We start from the raw sequence: 18,351 nt of genomic DNA, 5'->3' as shown, positions 1-18,351 counted from the left end.
ACGCAATAATTCTTTTCGGGCTTGGACAACGTTCCGCTAAAATATCCGATGACCTTCTCTTTACCATCTATCTGTTGGGACAACACACCTCCAATTCCGAACGCGCTAGCATCTGTATCCAAAACTAATTTTTCACCAGGAATAGGATATGCCAGGACAGGAGCAGAACATAAAAGTTCTTTTAGATGATGGAATGACTCCTCCTGTTCCTTGTTCCACTGCAACTTCGTACCTTTCTGCGTTAATTTATGGAGGCTTGCGGCGAAGTTTGGTACGAAACGCCTGTAGCATGTGCATAAACCATGGAAGCTGCGCAACTCGTAGAGATTCCGTGGACGTGGCCAATCTTTTACTGCTTTTGATTTTGTCTTCATCGGTGGATATGCCCACTGCTGTAACGTGATGACCCAGGTACTTAACTTCTCGCTGGAAAAGCGAGCACTTCTTAGCGTTAAGTCGTAGACCAGCGGCTGACAGTTGCTGGATAACAGCCTTCAAGTTCTTAAGATGCTCGTCACCTTAAGAACTTGATATCGTCTAGGTATATCAAGCAGGACTTCCAATGCAAGCGTGGAAAACCATTTTGTTCCGGCTAGTGTGTCCAACGTGTCATCAATGCGTGGAAGTGGATAACTGTCTTTCTTGGTGACATCATTTAACTTTCTGTAGTCCACGCAAAATCGGGAGCTTCCATCTTTCTTTTTGACTAGTACAACTGGTGAGCACCAAGGTCTTGATGATGGCTCGATCACACCACTTTCCGCCATTTCCTTTACGAGCGTATGTACCTCATCTCGTTTTGCCAGTGGAACACTTCGTGGGGCCTGTTTTATTGGTCTTTGCTCTGTAGTATTTATTTAATGCTTCACAATAGATGTTCTTCCTTGATTTCTCATCTCAAAAGCAAAGGCGGAGGCGTTTTTCGATAACAATTGCTTGGCCTTATATTTCTCGGTCGGTGATAGATGACGTGCCCAAGCTTCGACATAACCTTCAAGACGTTTCTTCGCTGTGCCATGTGCTTTCGATGAGTTGCTTTCCAAATTGACTATTGCCTCGGTTGGTGTACATTTGCCAATGTCAGAAAATTTTCCAATATGCTCTTGATTGTCGGACAAGTTCAAAACACGAACTGGTATTAGTCTCCCTTTATTCGCTGTTACCAGGGCATTTGCTATCAAGATGTTGTTTTCGTTTTCTGCTGGTTCAGCAATGCTGTGGTATTAACTCTGGCTTGCTCGTAGTCAACCGTCTGATAGGGGTATTCTTGTCGTATCCCACATTAACCGGTATTTCGGTATCGGACCAGGTCATGACACGACGTTTCATATCCAGGTTTAGACCAAAGGCAATCATGAAATCCGCACCTATTATAACTTCATCTACTATATCGGCCACAATGAACTCATACTTAACGGATATGTTGGCAATAGTCAGCTTAATGGCGACCATCCCATATACTGTTGCGGTTTCCCCTGTGGCCGTGCGTAGTTTGACTCCAATCAATGGTAAAACTTTTTCTTTTACTATGTCTGATCTAATGATAGACTTCGATTAAGAATTAATAAACCCCGCGACAATTAAATTGTTATTTTGCTGTTGTACTATTGCTATGCAGATTGTGGGGCCATCATCTGTGGGAGTCAGCTCTTGCCCCGCTGAACTAGCTCGATTTAGTTTTGAAGGTGACTCACTTGACTGTGGTGTCACCTTTTTATGGCTATTTTTTGATGGAGATGTGGATCTTGATCGTTTGCGTCGTGCTTTGCATTCTCGAGCTATATGTCCCGGCTTATCACAGTTATAGCATTTGATTCGGGATTAAGTTGTATCCTGTTTCAATTCTTGCATTACCTGCTTCATTGCCTCTTTCATCGATTCAATGACAGATTTGGATTCTTCACACTTGGTCTCTACTCTGCGTACTTTGTGAATTTCAGCCCATGCCAGCAATCTCGCAGTTTCGTGCGCAAGTGCAAATGTTACTGTTTCTGCGAATGTAGCCTTTTGTGACGCATATGTTGCACATTTTATGTCTGGGTCTCGAATGCCATTCACAAAGGTCTCAATTTTGATGCGATCCGCAAGTGGGTGACTCTCTCCTGGGCCAACCGCTCAACTTCTGTTGCAAAATCTTGTAGAGTCTCGTTTGATTTCTGGACTCTACCTCTTAATGCCATTCTAAAGATGTCTTGCTTATGTTCTTCACCGTACTTGCGTTGTAGTGCAGCTATTACTTCGTTATAGTTATTTCTGGAAGAAGTTGGGATACTTTGTATTACATCGGCAGCATTACCCTTCAATGCCAACAGAAGTTCAATTGCTCTGTCGTTGTCATTCCACATGTTTCTGGATGCCACCGTCTCAAATTGGAATTTGAAAACATCAAATGAAGATGAGCCATCAAAAATAGGAGTTTTAATTTTTGGGCCCTCGATTACGCGCACGGGACCACCTTTAATTTCCAGGTCAGCCATTTTTTTCTCCAGGTGTTGAAGTTTCTCATCGTGAACCACAATTTTCTCATCCACGGAAAGAACTTTCTTATCCAATTCTATCATTTGACCTTCTATATGGTCCACACGTTTCTCCATGCTTTCAGAAATTTCTTGAAGTTTTTCATTAAGAATTCTAGAATTTACATCCATTTTTCATGAATTTTCGTCAAATTTTTCTTCCAATTTTCTAGAATTCTCTTGCATTTTTAGAGAATTTTCTTCCATTCTTTTTCTAGAATTCTCTTGCATTTTTAGAGAGTTTTCTTCCATCATTTTGCTCAAAATATTGACCATCGATGTATAATCAACAACATTAGAAGTTGCAGATGGATTTTCTGAGGCGCTGACTACTACTGATTCATCAAGATCTTCCTTATAATCGAACTCATGTGTTTCGATATCAATACTGCGCCGCTCGAACTTTTCCAGTAGTCGCTTTTGTAATAGAGCCTTATTTCCTGTAGTCGGCTGCTCCATTTTGCTCAATTCCTTCTTCAAGTCTTCCACTCGAAGCTGATTAAACTTCATTGTAGATTTTTGTTTTCGGTATTTCACTTCCGACACCAATTGTTACGTTTTTATATTGAGGCGTGTTTAATAACCCGATAATTAAAACACAGTTCTTTTCAAATAACGACAATCTACAATTTATTTGTTTAAATGAGAGGTTTCACTTATTTGCTCTACGATGTGTACTGTATAAACTTTAGCTTACGACTGACTTCAGCTCCCTCCGCCAGGGGCTTATACCGTGAACTATCTACAATTTATCTAACAGCACATATTCAACTGGTTATCTTCATTGCCTACAGCCATCTGGAATGTTCTACTAGTGTCCGGCAGATGTCGCACATGAATAGCTGATTATGTTCATAGTCTTGCCTACAATTATCTAATCATTTTGTCGTTTCTGTTCATAGTCTTGCCTACAATTATCTAGAACAATCACTTTGTCGTTTCTGCCTATCTCGTAATTTAGCTGACAGAGGGTTGTGCTCATATTAGTAATAACCAAACAAAAGTGGTTACTACAATTATTGTGAAACTAAGAACGCAAAAGATGTTTAGGAAAGTACTAGAAAATAAAGAAATGAATGTGATGATGTAATTTGACCGTTACAATTTGAAATTTTAAATTAACGGAAACTAATTTGAATAAACTTAAATGTAGAAATATCAAATTCGTTTAATTCCACATTTACATTATTCGCTATGTTTTGTATTATGTCTCTTGCACTTATATTTTCATTTCTGACGTTGCTAATCGCAATATGTTTCTCTAACAGTTTTTGCTCTAATTTATTTATTTTTAATTGCATGTCGCTCATTCTTTTTTCTTTTTCCTTGTTTTGATTCTGGAGTTCATTAACTTGTTGCTTTAGATCTGTACAATTTTCGTTTATTTATTCGAGGGTTGTTTGCTGGTTCTGAATTTGAATGCTGATGGACGCAAGTTGTGTTGTTATTTGTGCCATATTCTGCATCATGATTTGTAAAACGTTGGTATCCATTGTTGGTGGAGCTTGTAGTTTCTGGGGTTTGTTAGTGTTTGATGTTGTGTTGTTGATTGTGTGATTTCGCGGAGAGCCATCCTGCCTGTATCGTTTGTCCGTAAAAACTTCATCATCATCAACATTTTCATTCCTTGTTGTTTCTGAGCTGGGTTTTCCGCCGATGACACCACTATTTGGTATAAATTATTTGATCCTCCCCTCTCCCTCTGCACTTGTGACATTCCCATGCTGCTTTCTTTGCTGCAGTCATTCCTCCATAAGAGGAGGATTGGATGGAGCAGCAGGGAGAAAAGTATTATCTTGCATCACATTCACCACATTTCATGTGTTTATCTTTTATCTGAACCTCACATTGAGCACAGATATATAACATACTCTGCTGATTAGACATCGTATCTTATAAAAAAAAAACAATTTTCTCTCAGAAGAATGTGAGTAAGAAAAAAAAAATAACTCTGTTGTACGCAAAGCTTAAAAACACGACCGTTCGCAATGAAGGCGATAACGCAATTATATGGCAAGAGACACGTTTAACAACGCCACGACGAGCCCAAAACTTTACGATGATAACAGGGCCTCGAATATGACTCACAAATAGGGTTTTTTTCCCGTGATCCCGTTCCCGGGAATTCGCTATTTTTTCGCTCCGCATGCAGCTTTCAGCTCAGCTCAGATTGCTGAATTTTATTATGAAGATGTTAATGAGAAGGAGTTAGAAATGGAATGTTTGTATTTAACAGAACTTGAAAATTGTGGAAAGTGAAAATGAGGGAACTAATTCTATGTTAAAAATATATCAACTTTTGAAAGAAAACAATATTGCAGACACATTTCCAAATGTAGAATTCGCAATGAGAATCTTTTAAAGCATGATGGTTAGTAACTGGACTAAAAAGAAAGATTACGACTAGGGAGATCGCTGATGTCCATAGAATGTGATGTGCAAAAAAACATAGCATTTGAAGAAGTGATTAACGAAATTGCCTAGAACGGTTCCTCTTCAAAAATTAGGAGCAAAGGTAGAATTAAAAATTTTAAAAACTAATCGATCGACGGTTGATGGTATTTTAAACCGGCAACTGTAACAATAAAACAAAATCGATTACGAGGGCGGTTCGGAAACTTCTTGGCCTATCAAAGAAAGAGAATAGTTAGTTTTTCAAAAATATTTTTATTTTTCAATATAAACTCCTGAAACTTCAATACACTTAGTCCAACGCTTTTCTAGGAATTCTATCCCTTGATTAAAATAGTTTTCTTCAAGGTCTTCAAAATAGTGGTTTACAACTGTACTTGCATCTTCATTTGAGGTAAAACGCTTGCCAGCAAGGAATTTAGATTTGGGAACAAGTAAAAGTCACTGGGAGCTAAATCAGGAGAATAAGGTGGGTGGTCAAGCAACTCGTACTTTAATTCGTTGATTTTAGCCATTGTTAACACTCTTGTGCGCTGGTGCGTTGTCTTGATGAAAAATTTTGTGTTGTAAGCCAGGATGTTTTTCTCGAATTTGTCCAAAAGGTTGCAATAGTACTCTGAATTTATTGTTTTACCCTTTTGCAGATAGTCAATCAATAAAATACCTTTGAAGTCCATGATTTGGATTGTTCTTTTGTCTCTGGAGTATAGTGGTGGATCCATGTCTCATCAATAGTTATGAAACGACGCTTAAAATCCATTTTATTTCGCTTAAAACTATCCAAACAAGCTTGAGAAATATTCATTCTTATGCGTTTTTGATCGACTGTTAAGAAATGCGGCACCCATCTTGCAGAAAGCTTTTTCATCTGTAGTTCTTCATGCAAAATTAAATGGACTCGATCATTTGAGATGCCCATGATATTTGCAATTTCACACACTTTTATTCGTCGATCATTTAATACCATATCATGCACTTTGGCTACAATTTCTGTTGTTGTTGCTGTTTTTGGACGTTCACTACGTGGTTCATCTTCAATGCTTGTACGACCACGTTTAAATTCAGCAACCCAATTTTTTACTGTTGCATATGAAGGAGCACTTTCTCCTAACACATTCACCATATCATTATGATTTTCTTGTCCCGATAAACCTTTTTTATGTAAATATTTAATGACAGCACGCATTTCTAATTTTTCCATTGTAAAAAAATGCGGATGCGTCTTTTTTCAACACCTGTTTCTATATGGAGTTGCCATATCGAAACAAAATTTAACATGTGTTCATAACAGAGATGGAAGTTTCCAAAACACTTAACTTTTTCTGTTAAACCGTGCTATTTGTGCTAGACTAAGAAGTTTCCGAACTGCCCTCGTATGACACAAATTGAAATTGGTGATGCCATATGTGTATAGTTGATATACAAATGAAATGAATAGAGACAGGCAAACACGTTGTGAGTTCTGATTTGATTTTTTAATCGTGTTCGTATACAATTTGCATGTAACCCTCTAAATATTAAACCACGATAGTAAGCCGCTATATATGTTTTTAATTCATTTGTTTTTATTGCAAAAATATAAAGACATATTTTGTAAGACATATTTTTCTTTATTGAGCCTTTTTGGGTTACAATGGTTTACAACTACTTAAGACTATAATGTAATATCTTTATAATGTATAATTGTGTTACAGCTCCATGCTTTGTTGTGTAATTTTGTTGTTATTTATTTTAATAAAATTAACTATATAAAGGAATAATGCTCTTGCTCCCGGAGCTTTATGTTGTGAGCGTTTAAAGAGCTCTTATATACTAATATAAATCAAATGGTAACAAAATATATAATTACAAATGATAGAAATAGATCACAGAAGTACTAAAACAAATAAGATAATTTACAATTTTTTATCCTCTATGAGTATTAGGGCTCACTTTTGTATAAAACTGATAGCGAGTGTTGAATACTATATTATAATTTGGTTCTAATTCATTTATAAATCCAATGGATGAGATGTAGTAAGTGTTTAGCCACTTATGTTTTGTATATGGGGATAGGCATGTGTGCTAATACGAGTGATAAATTTTCGTAGAACATCGCAAACGTATAATCCTATAGGTGTTACTTTGGAATATCTATATATTTTGTAGTTTGAGTGTCTTTTACAATTAGATCTAAAATATTTTCCTACACAGTGTCTTAGTGCTTTTCTCTCCAAAACCTCAAACTCTTTCATGGCTGTGGGTTATACCGAAAACCATATTGGAAATCCGTAAAGAAGACTTGGTCTTATGCTTTCTTATATATTAATAATTTGGATTTTATCGGTAGATATTTATTGCAAAATATTTTAGAGAGCAGGTACAAACATTTATATACTTTGCTCAGAGATTTCCTTGCGTGAGTGTTGAATTTTATTTTTTTGAATCAAACGTTATCCCCATATATTTCATATCATTTTTGAAAGGGATGTCAATACCATTCAAAGACAGGTATAAATTTTTACTTTCTGGGACAACAAAGTTTTTACATTTTCCCCGAATCATTTCTAATGCAAATTGCTTCACTTTTTGACACGTCAATTCTTATGCCCCATTGATCGTAAAACTGTCCCACTCTTGCGAGGTGGTTCTCAACTTTAAGTAATGCTATTTGGGACGATTCATCATGGGCATATATTAAAGAATCATCTGCATACAACAGCCCCGTTGACTCGTTATCACTAAGGCGAAAGTCATGTACATAGATATTATATAGGTGGGGGCAAGTATTGAGCCCTGTGGCACTCCGCACATGACAGGACCATAGTCGGAATATTCCCCCTCAAATTGTATGCAGAAGAGTCTGTCGGATAAGAAACTGTGAAACATTTTAATAATAGAAATATCGAAACCTATTTGAATCATTTTGTATAAGATGCCTTTATGGATCGCATGGTCGAAGGCTTTTTCAACATCCAAAGATACTGCTACTGTACACTTCTTATTTCGTAAGTTGCAAATTACATCAGTTTCGAATTTGAGTAAGTCATCTTCTGTGGAGTGATTTTTCTTAAACCCGAACTGAAGGTTTGGTATATAGCGGGATTTACCCCAATGTCCATCTTCACTCTGATAATTTTTTCAAAAAGCTTACCCACGTTCGAAAGCAGGGATATCGGTCTTAAGTTTGTAACTTCTATATTAGCCGGCTTTTTCTGTGTTGGAACAATTTTTGATATTTTCCAGCGTTTAGGAAAATGTGAATTATTTATGCAGTTGTTGAATAGTACGGTAAGGAATTCCAATGCTTTCATTTCTCGTATTATATAATTTCAGTTTTCGTATTATATAATTTGACATTTCATCTAGTCCGCAAGTTTCTTATTATTCAATTAATTCACAAGAGCATAAATTTCGTTCGTATAAGTAAGATTGGGTGATCTACTTATATTGAGGGAAGAGTGTTCCGTGTTATGTGGATTTCTTTCGATAGCCGTAAGAACATTGTTAATGGTGTTGTCTATGTGTTGAGTGTTGTGGATGGGGATAGAAGAGCTGTATATATTAGAGAAATAGTGTTTGAGATTTTCTCAGCATAGCGATTTGTCTGATATTAATTCATCATTTATCCGAATACTTTTAAACGAGCATTTTCTTTTGTAGCCAACTATGTTATAGATTTGTCTATGAGCTTTGGGGCCTGGTTTTATCTCTTGCACTTTTTTATTGAAAATGTTTGATTGTTCAATTTGTACTAGTCGATTAATAATATTGTTAAGTAATTGTATTTGTTTAGAGAGAAGTAATGTGGGTCTCTTCTATTGCTGGTTCTATGAAATATTTTCTTCATCTCTCGTTGTCAAGAGTATTTTATTTTGTAAATTTTTTTTATATTTTCAGAGACAATGTATTTTCTATTAAATATGTGCATGCTTCTGAATTGTTGGCTTTAGCATTATTTACTGATGATGAGAATTGATCGATAAATACATCTATTTCATCGTTATATAGGTTTCTTGTGGAATCAGGAAAATTTACAAGTAATTTCTGGAGAACCTCATTTCCAAAGTTGTTAGTGTTTCGGAAAGACGTAAATGTCGCGGGAATATTGAGAACAATTTACATTTCCAATATATTTAACGATAATTTAATAGGGAAATGATCAATGAACGTTGTCAGGCTACAGACGGAAAAATTTGAAAATGTCGAGTTCAAAAGATTTTTAGTTAAAATATAATGATCTACAAAAGAATTGCCATTGGGGAAGGATGGAGATGAGTCCGACAATCTTGCAAACTCAAGTGAGTGGTGTGTAACCAGGTATGTAGTGTATTTCCGTTGGGGTTATTCATAGTATCACCCCATGATATGTGTTTGGAGTTTAGATCACCTCGAAGGATTGTTCCGTAATACTGTTGGGATGTTTGGTAGATGTATGTTAAGTCTTCTTTTAAGTTATTTGGGTTGGTGTTGCAAGGGAAATATATAGAGCTGGCCAGAAGTTTCCTTTCGCAACTACCCAATCTTATGTTTATGCAAATAAATAGGTTAGGGAATCGTGGATTAGGAACGTAGATTCTTTCGAATTGAATTTTGTTATTTATTGCAATTGCAATGCCTTGTTTTGTGTCGTCCCGGATAATGTTGTATTGGTCAAGGTGGACTCGATGTCGATTTTTTAAATGTGTTTCCTTAACAAAAGCGATATCGATGTTACTTCTATTCAGTGTATTTAATAGTTTGATTCTTCGACTGATTTCTATACGAGTTCTTACATTGAAGGTCAGGCAGTTTAACGATCTACGGGATCGAAAGGAAAGGCAAATTCGCTTAGCCTCATCTCTGTTTATTGTCTTATATGATTTAATAAAATGTTCAATTTTAACCTCTAGGGGTGGAATATTTGGTTTACAGATCTCGTTTGCAATTTTCAAAAATTCAACAATTATCGGTGGTTTCGAGCAAGTAGAGTTGGGGCTTTGAAATAAAGTAGCAACAGTCGTACCTGGTATTGTTTGAGAAGTGGAGTTTATTGCACTGAGAACATTGTTAGAGGCCCTTTCTCTTAATTCCCTGCAATTATTTTTCGCCGATTCCTTCAATTGCAGAAAGATTTTATACGATGGACAACCTTTGTAGATAGCGGGATGCCCCTTGGTCTTACAGTTTGCACAAAAAGGTAAATAAATTATTCTCATCTGAAGTAAATTTGCATTCTCCAGAGAGATGATTTTGGTCGCATTTGACACACACAAAAGGTCGGCTGCAATACTTCGACATATGTCCCCATTTCTGACATCTCCAGCATTGAGGTATTTTGTTACTAGATTTTGGTACTTCCCATGCAATCTTTTGATTTGATATTGTATTTATAAATTTTATGTCCTTCCTGGGAGTAATGTTATTAAAAATAGACCGGTATTCATATTCATTTTCCGAGACATTTCCGTAGTAAAATGGGAGACTTTCTCGATTGTGTTTGGTAGTAATGTCGTTAGTTCAGATTTTAATTCTTCTAAAGTTGTCTTATGATGGAGACCCCTTAACACAAAGGACACATGTCTAAGTTGTTTCGGAGAGTATGAATAAGAATCAATATTCTTCGATTTCAGGATATTCATGAGTTCTGTGTGGACTGACGGATCTTTCACATACAACTTACTTATCCGTTTGGTCTTGTTGACAATTTTGAATTCTATGCCTTTGGATCTAAGTTGCTGGCCTAGATCTGACATGTTGATGTTATATAGGAAGAACGGAGGACAATATGTTTGCTTGGAGGTGGTGACTTGAGGAGCTTTGTTCTGGAGCTAATGATTCTTCTTCGAAATTCAACTCACCCAGAATGGCAAATCTGTTATGATTTTCTCTTTCCTCAATTTGACAGGTGCCAAGTCTGGAAAATCCTCACATCTTGCAGATTAAAATCCTCACATCTTGACTGTTTGTTGGCCGGGCTTTCGGTATTTACTTCCATAATATTTGAATGTTGATTGGTGGTTTCGTAATTACGTTTATTTACATTTCTTGAATTGTCTTTGTTTGTCTCTTCTGGATGTTTTATATTCCATGTGTTATCTTTGGTCGTCTCTTCCGGATGTTTTGGAGGATCGCTATTGGAGACAAACCGCGAATCCATTTGATTTACTCATATTTTTCACAATATATATATAAGTCTTTTATTTTGAAGTTGAAATTTTTCCTTTTATTATTTTTTTGTAGGAAATTATACGTCTGCTTTGTTCAAATTCTAAAATGAAACTTCGCAAAAATATAAATAAAACAAAAACCAAGTATATACGGCCGTAAGTTCGGCCAGACCTAATCTTATGTACCCTCCACCATGCATTGCGTAGAAACTTCTACTAAAGACGGTCATCCACAATTAAATTACTTGGGTTGCGGCCGATGGAAAGGCATCTTACAACTTCTTAACACCATCTTCTAAATTGTAAGTTAGTCCATGCGGGATATTTAGTAGACAAAAGAAAGGTCGATTAAATACGTATATATTCAGTTTTTGACCGGTATATAGGGAAGAAATAATTACGAACCGATATGAACTTTTGTGCGGTAATTATAGAGCCAGAATTGGAATACGGGGGTCGCTTTATATGGGTGCTATATATAATTATGAACACGAGTCTATCACAAATGGCAGATTTTTTACTGTTTTGTAGATTGGTAGAATTCTTGATGTTTTGGAAGATTTTGCAAAATATTACTCCAACTATGAAATGCTTCATAAATTTCCTATAGAAATAAAATTTTGACAAAATTTTCTACAGAAATAAATTTTTGACAAAATTTTGTATAGGAATTATATTTTGACAAAATTTCCTAAAGACATAAAATGTTGACAAAATTTTCTATAGAAATAAAATTTTGGTAGATTATTTTTGCTCTTAGAGGCTCCGCAAGCCAAATCTGGGGATCGGTTTATATGGGGGCTATATATAATTATGGACCGATGTGGACCAATTTTTGCATGATTCTTAGAGACCATATACCAACGCCATGTTCCAAATTTCAACCGAATCGGATGAAATTCCTTCTTTTAGAGGCTCCGTAAACCAAATCTGGGGATCGGTTTATATGTGGGCTATATATATTTATGGACCGATGAGGACCAATGTTTGCATCCGGATCGGATGAAATTTGCTTCTCTTGGAGGCTCCGCGATTCAAATCTTGGGATCGATTTATATGGGGGCTATATATAATTATGGACCGATGTGGACAAATTTTTTCATGGTTGTTAGAGACCCTATACAAACACCATGTACCAAATTTCAGCCAGATCGGATGAAATATGCTTCTTTTAGAGGCTCTGCAAACCAAATCTGGGGATCGGTTTATATGGGGAGCTATATATAATTATGGACCGATGTGAACTAATTTTTGAATGGTTGTTAGAGACCATATACCAACAGCTTGTACCAAATTTCAGCCGAATCGGATGAAATTTGCTTCGCTTTGAGGCTCCGCAAGCCTAATTTGGGTATCGGTTTATATGGGGGCTATATATAATTATCGACCGATGTGGACCAATTTTTGTATGATTGTTAGGGACCATATGCCAAGCCAAATCTGGGGGTCCGTTTATATGGGAGCTATACGTAAAAGTGATCCGATATGGCCCATTTGCAATACCATCTGACCTACATCAATAACAACTACTTGTGCCAAGTTTCAAGTCGATAGTCTGTTTCGTTCGGAAGTTAGCGTGATTTCAACAGACGGACGAACGGACATGCTTAGATCGACTCAGAATTTCACCACGACCCAGAATATACTATATACTTTATGGGGTCTGAGAGCAATATTTCGATATGTTACAAACGGAATGACAAAGTTAATACCTTTTCTTTTAATGGGTCGTAGTTGGTTCTACACTGAACTGATTTGATTACCGCCTTCCGGGACGCTCTACAACATGTATGCCCATATACACAATAATTTACTGACAGTTTATCGAAAGAATTTGTATGGTAATTGTTTTCTTGCTTTTCCAATTGTTGTTTATTATTTATTTTTATTTCCAATTGTTTCCCTAGAAAAATGTTTTAAATTTACAATATGGCATCTCAATTATGTATACAAAATTCAAAACAACCCTCATTTTATGGAACAGTTCTACGAGTTTTTGAAAAGAGCTGCTCATTTCGTTGGCACTTGTGCACGGAGCTGTCATGTCGGCACGCTCTTTTTAAAAAGCGTGCCGGCACTCAAATAAAAAAGGGTTTTTATGTTTTTTTTCAGCTCATTTTTGAGCAAAATTCAAACACTGGTCATAGGGGCCCCATTATATTAATATGCCCAGGGCCTCTAAAAGGTTAAAGACGGCCCTGGATCAGGGTAAATATCCCTTTCAAGGCTTCTAGGAATTATCAGTTCCTTTTCATTGATTTTCAACGTTCGAATTATGCTTCGGTAGAACCTATTCGTAGGGTGTGCATTTATTTTAATCCGATCTATCATCTAATTGAAACTAACTTAAGTATTGATGTGATTAACCCCCATTTTCAGGCATCTCCGTTAATGCTAAGTTAGCTATATATTCCATATGTCAGTTACGAAAGTTAACCGGAGAAAAGATATTTGCAATTTACTTTCTTTTAACTGGCAGTTAAGCCTAACGGAGCTACATGAAAATGGCCGTTAGTGTTTACTCTTATAATGTAATATAGCCGGTTAATGAGTCCTTCTCTGTATCTGGTTACATCCCTCTGTCTCCACCACGCCATGGACCGGATCATGGTGTGTACGCTGTCCCTACGTTATGGGAACGAGGCTCTCATGGTCGGAGGGGGCAGAAATTTGGACATCTTGTTTAGTTTTCCAGACGGGAATATTAAAACTATACCAAACTTTGGATTATATACATGGAGTTGTCTATTTAATTTATTGGTTAGGCTAAGTTAGGTATCTACGGTGGGAGCCACCGTGGGGCAATGGTTAGCATGCCCGCCTTGCATACACAAGGTCGTGGGTTCGATTCCTGCTTCGGCCGAACACCAAAAAGTTTTTCAGCGGTGGATTATCCCGCCTCAGTAATGCTGGTGACATTTCTGAGGGTTTCAAAGCTTCTCTGAGTGGTTTCACTGCAATGTGGAACGCCGTTTGTACTCGGCTATAAAAAGGAGGCCCCTTGTCATTGAGCTTAACATGGAATCGGGCAGCACTCAGAGATAAGAGAAAAGTTCAACAATGTGGATCACAATGGACTGAATAGTCTAAGTGAGCCTGATACATCGGGCTGCCTAACCTAACCTAGGTATATACAAATTATTACAGACCCGATATTAACCGATTTCCACCATTTTATTCGTAGTAGGTCAGGTTAGGTTAGGTTAAAGTGGCAGCCCGATTAAGATTCAGGCGCACTTAGACTATTCAGTCCATGGTGATACCACATTAACTAAAAGTACCTATTACATATGGTACCTATTACATAAAAGTACCCATTACTTCTAGTTTTAACCGCTGAACCTTCTCGATTATTTTCTTCTGTTGAACCAACCAGATTGTTGTTGGTATGCCTCTGGCCACCTGCAAGCTCTTACTGCGTGTGAAGGCTGTTATGATGGCCAATTTTCGATGGGAGAATTGCAAGGGTTGTAACGACACCAAGCAAATATGGCCCCATTTAAACTTAAACCGCACACTAGATATGCTAGTGTTCTCAAGGCGTCAGATAGCACTCCTGATATCTGCTATAACGGATCGCTGCCTGATAGGCGAATTTGCAAAAACTATAGGTGCGAAGTATAATGACTATTGTATAAGCTGTCATGATGTGGAGGAAAAGGAATCAATTAAACACCTCTTGTGTGAGTGTCCTGCTTTTTGTGTAAGGCGTAAGCGAATTTTAGGAGCATATAGCTTTAGATTACTGGCTGACCTGGAAAACGTTAACTTAAGCAGTTTGTTAATGTTTTTGGAACAATCTGGTTAGGTTAGGTTAAAGTGGCAGCCTGTGGTTTCACTGGAATGTGGAACGCCGTTCGGACTCGGCTATAAAAAGGAGGTCCCTTGTCATTGAGCTTAACATGGAATCGGGCAGCACTCAGTGATAAGAGAGAAGTTCACCACTGTGGTATCACAATGGACTGAATAGTCTAAGTGAGCCTGATACATCGGGCTGCCCTGGAATATGTAAGGTAGTCCCTAGCCTTGCCAACTCATCCGCTTCGCAGTTCCCCGGTATGTTCCTATGGCCAGGCACCCATATTAGGTGAATATTGTGCTGCTCAGCCATCTCATTGGGAGATTTGCGGCAGTCGACGGCCGCTTTCGAGTTAAGGAACACAGAGTCCAAGTATTTTATTGCAGGTTGACTGTCTGAGTATATATTAATGTCAACATTTTTTGGAACATTACTTCTCAGCCAATTCGCCACCTCTCTTATTGATAATATTTCAGACTGAAAAACACTACAGTGATTAGGTAATCTATTCGCTATTCGAAGTTCAAGATCTTTAAAATATACCCCGAAACCCAATAGGAGCCATAAGAGTAGAAGTCTATGTATCGTTTATTCCCCGGGGCCTGTGTGCACTACCCCTTAATGTTGGGAATTACAGTTTCAAACTTTTTGTCGAAAAATGGTCTCACCAAAGTATAATCCACTACGTTAGGCACATCTGGCATTATTTTGAGGACCGAACTGTGACCGTACATTTTTTCCGACCACAGCGATAGCTCGCGCAACCGCACAGCCGTTATTGCAGCTGATTGTTTGGCCAAAATGTCTAAAGGCAATAGATGCAGCATGACATTAAGGGAATTTGTTCCTGTCTTGCTGAATGCGCCTGAGATACACAAGCACGAAGAATATTCGGATTGGACCAACAAAACCCGCTTCTCGGACGTGTTTGCATATTAAGTCTTAGAAGGGATAGAAACAGTTTTGTACCAAGTATATAGTTATATGTCTTACAAATCCAAAGATGTATACTATGGGATAAAATGATTTTGGCCGATATTATATATGATTGACGTAAACCCACATTACGTCAATCAATCCAGTACACTATGTTTTGATTTCTTTTTATAATTGATTAATTTGACTTACGCTGGTTTCTAATATTTTGCAAGTCACCTGGCCGTAACCTGAACACGTTTTTGAAACCTGTTGTTGAATTCTGTGAGCAACGAGTGGTTTGCACAGACCTATACCAATTATTGCTAGATAAGACCTGATTCAGCAAAAAATATTTTTATATTTGGGATAAAATTCGACCGATACATACCCTTTTATTAAATTTAGCAATGAGTGAAAGTTGTTGCAAAAACACTGACATTTTGGTAGAATTGTTGAATTCAATAACATTGAAATATTTCTTTTATTCGCAACTAATAGGTACCATATACTATATATTTATTGGAATCAGAATGGAGTCAGAAGATTCACGACCAGGTTCATCAGCATCAAATACTTCATCGAATTCTTCACATAACTCTGAACAATCCCATCCATTCAACAATTCCGATGACAAGCAAAGAAGTCCCGGTATACAAGAGGGAGCCCCCATCAGCCCCGTCAGTAGCTCTAGAAGTCGACAATCATGTCGATCTGCCTCTTTGAATGAGGGCTCTCAACGTTCCCAATCCAAGTCCGACTCCGAAACTTCTTCTTCTTCCTCTACTGATAACGAAGACGAAGATGCCAATTTTGAAACGGCTCAAGCTGCGCAATCGGCAAACATTGAACCAGAAACTGTCGGCAATGAGAAAAGAGTTTTTTCTGAGTCGCCTAGACGAAGTACAAGGGATTCTAGTACATCATCAAATACCAGCAGAAATAACAGCGTGGACCGAAATCATCGAACATCGGAAATGAATTTAAGTCACGAAGATCTTAGTGACGTTAGTGATTTAGAAAGTGAGAAGCGTACGTCTATTTTCAATAATAGCAAACAGTCCATTGATGATGATAGTGCAAATGGAGTTGAAGATGTGCTATCCAAAGATAATTTAAACAATGAAGAATCGAAATCAAATTCTCCAATAACGGATTTGCGTCAGAAATTGGAAAAAAAGAAAACACTGTTAAACGTGAGTACAGTTATACACAGCGGTGCACTACTTGAATATTAAACAAATTTGGATTTTAACAATTTAAAAAATTAGATACTAATTGAATAACTTTTCGATTTGAAAACATTTTATGTGTACTTGTTTGTATGGATATAGAGAATAGATTAGAAACTCCTTTAGGTGATAATGTTGTACCTATTACCACTAAACCATAATATCATTTATGATAATCATTTTAGGATGTTGAGAATAATTTATCGGCCAATGAAATTGAAGACAAATCATTGAATGGAAAAGGCTTAGTTGGAGAATCGTTGGAAGACTTGGTGAAGTCTCATGATGATGATGCTTTGGATTTTGAAGCAGAAGAAGGAGAATGTAACGATGTAAGTAAGGATGACGAAACTCAAGACGATAAAGCAGTAGAAAATGTGAGCGAATCTCTAAAATCGCCAAAGAAGCGAGGAGAAGTCGCCGATGAAGAATTGGAGGAGGGAGAGGTTTCAGATGAGGATGAGAAACGTCCTGAGGAAACAGAGCCTAAACCAGTTTGCAGATTTTATACCAGAGGACAATGCACTTGGGGAATGAGTTGCCGGTTCCTTCATCCTGGTGTAACAGATAAAGGAAATTATACAATGTTTGATCTGGTTAGACCAGTACCGTTGTTGCAAGGTGGCACTCTTCCTGGTAGTAGATCATCTGGTTATAATATGCATGCTGCCGATTATCATGACTATCGTACCGAACGTCCATCGCTGCATCATCGAACTGCTATTACTCATGCGGCGACCACTTTTGCTCCAAATCACGAAACCCGGCCAGTGGCAAGTGATGGGCCCGTTGTTGTTGAAAGTGCGTGGGAACGCGGTCTTCGCACAGCAAAGGAAATGATGAGAAAGGCGAATAAGAGAAAAGAACAGGATATGGACTTTGAGGACAAAAAAATGCATTTGACGCTGTCGCCAGACGAGTTGGAGAAGGACCCTTATTATGCAAAAGATAGACTATCTCCAGCTGAGGTAAGCAAAATTATTGAAATCATTGGGAAAAAATTATTGAAATCATTGCATTAGGAGTTTTTCTGAGTTGACCAGAAAGACCTTTTTGATGGTCACATTGCACTTTTCGTCGAAAATTTTGCATTGTTTGCTCATATTTATCAACATTATAATCATGTCATTTCCAGAGTTAGTTTTGATTGTTTAAAAAAATCAATGAACAATATTTGTTGGATATCAAATATGTTTGTATAAACCGAATTGTGGGATTTTCCAAATTTGGAAGACAATTTTTCGTTTTTTTTTTTTGTATGTGGAAAAGTCGATTTGTAATTTTTTAACCCTAGAGAGCTTATCTACGCCTGGGAGAGGTATGCGTTTTTAGTTTTTCGCTCTCCCTCA

At 37.3% G+C, this 18,351-nt stretch overlaps 1 protein-coding gene across 7 annotated transcripts in view; it reads left to right on the top strand.

Moving 5' to 3' along the window:
- The window catches only part of LOC142232406 (uncharacterized), a 40,268-nt gene that overhangs the window by 14,882 nt on the left and 7,035 nt on the right, over nucleotides 1–18,351 (top strand). For 5 of the 7 annotated variants that reach the window (XM_075303210.1, XM_075303211.1, XM_075303213.1 and 2 more), the window contains 2 exons: nucleotides 16,272–16,966; nucleotides 17,188–17,970. In XM_075303210.1, coding sequence (XP_075159325.1) covers nucleotides 16,304–16,966; nucleotides 17,188–17,970 — 1,446 coding nt within the window. In that variant the 5' untranslated portion in view covers nucleotides 16,272–16,303. Of the gene's footprint in view, nucleotides 1–11,129; nucleotides 11,359–16,271; nucleotides 16,967–17,187; nucleotides 17,971–18,351 lie in introns of all 7 variants that reach the window. The other 2 variants (XM_075303214.1, XM_075303212.1) reach the window with 1 other exon arrangement.

The sequence above is a fragment of the Haematobia irritans genome, chromosome 3 (genome assembly GCF_050003625.1).
Source record: "Haematobia irritans isolate KBUSLIRL chromosome 3, ASM5000362v1, whole genome shotgun sequence".
Classification (NCBI taxonomy): Eukaryota; Metazoa; Arthropoda; class Insecta; order Diptera; family Muscidae; genus Haematobia; species Haematobia irritans.
The sequence above is the reverse complement of the archived record's forward strand: the minus strand, read 5'-3'. Positions and strand labels throughout refer to the sequence as shown.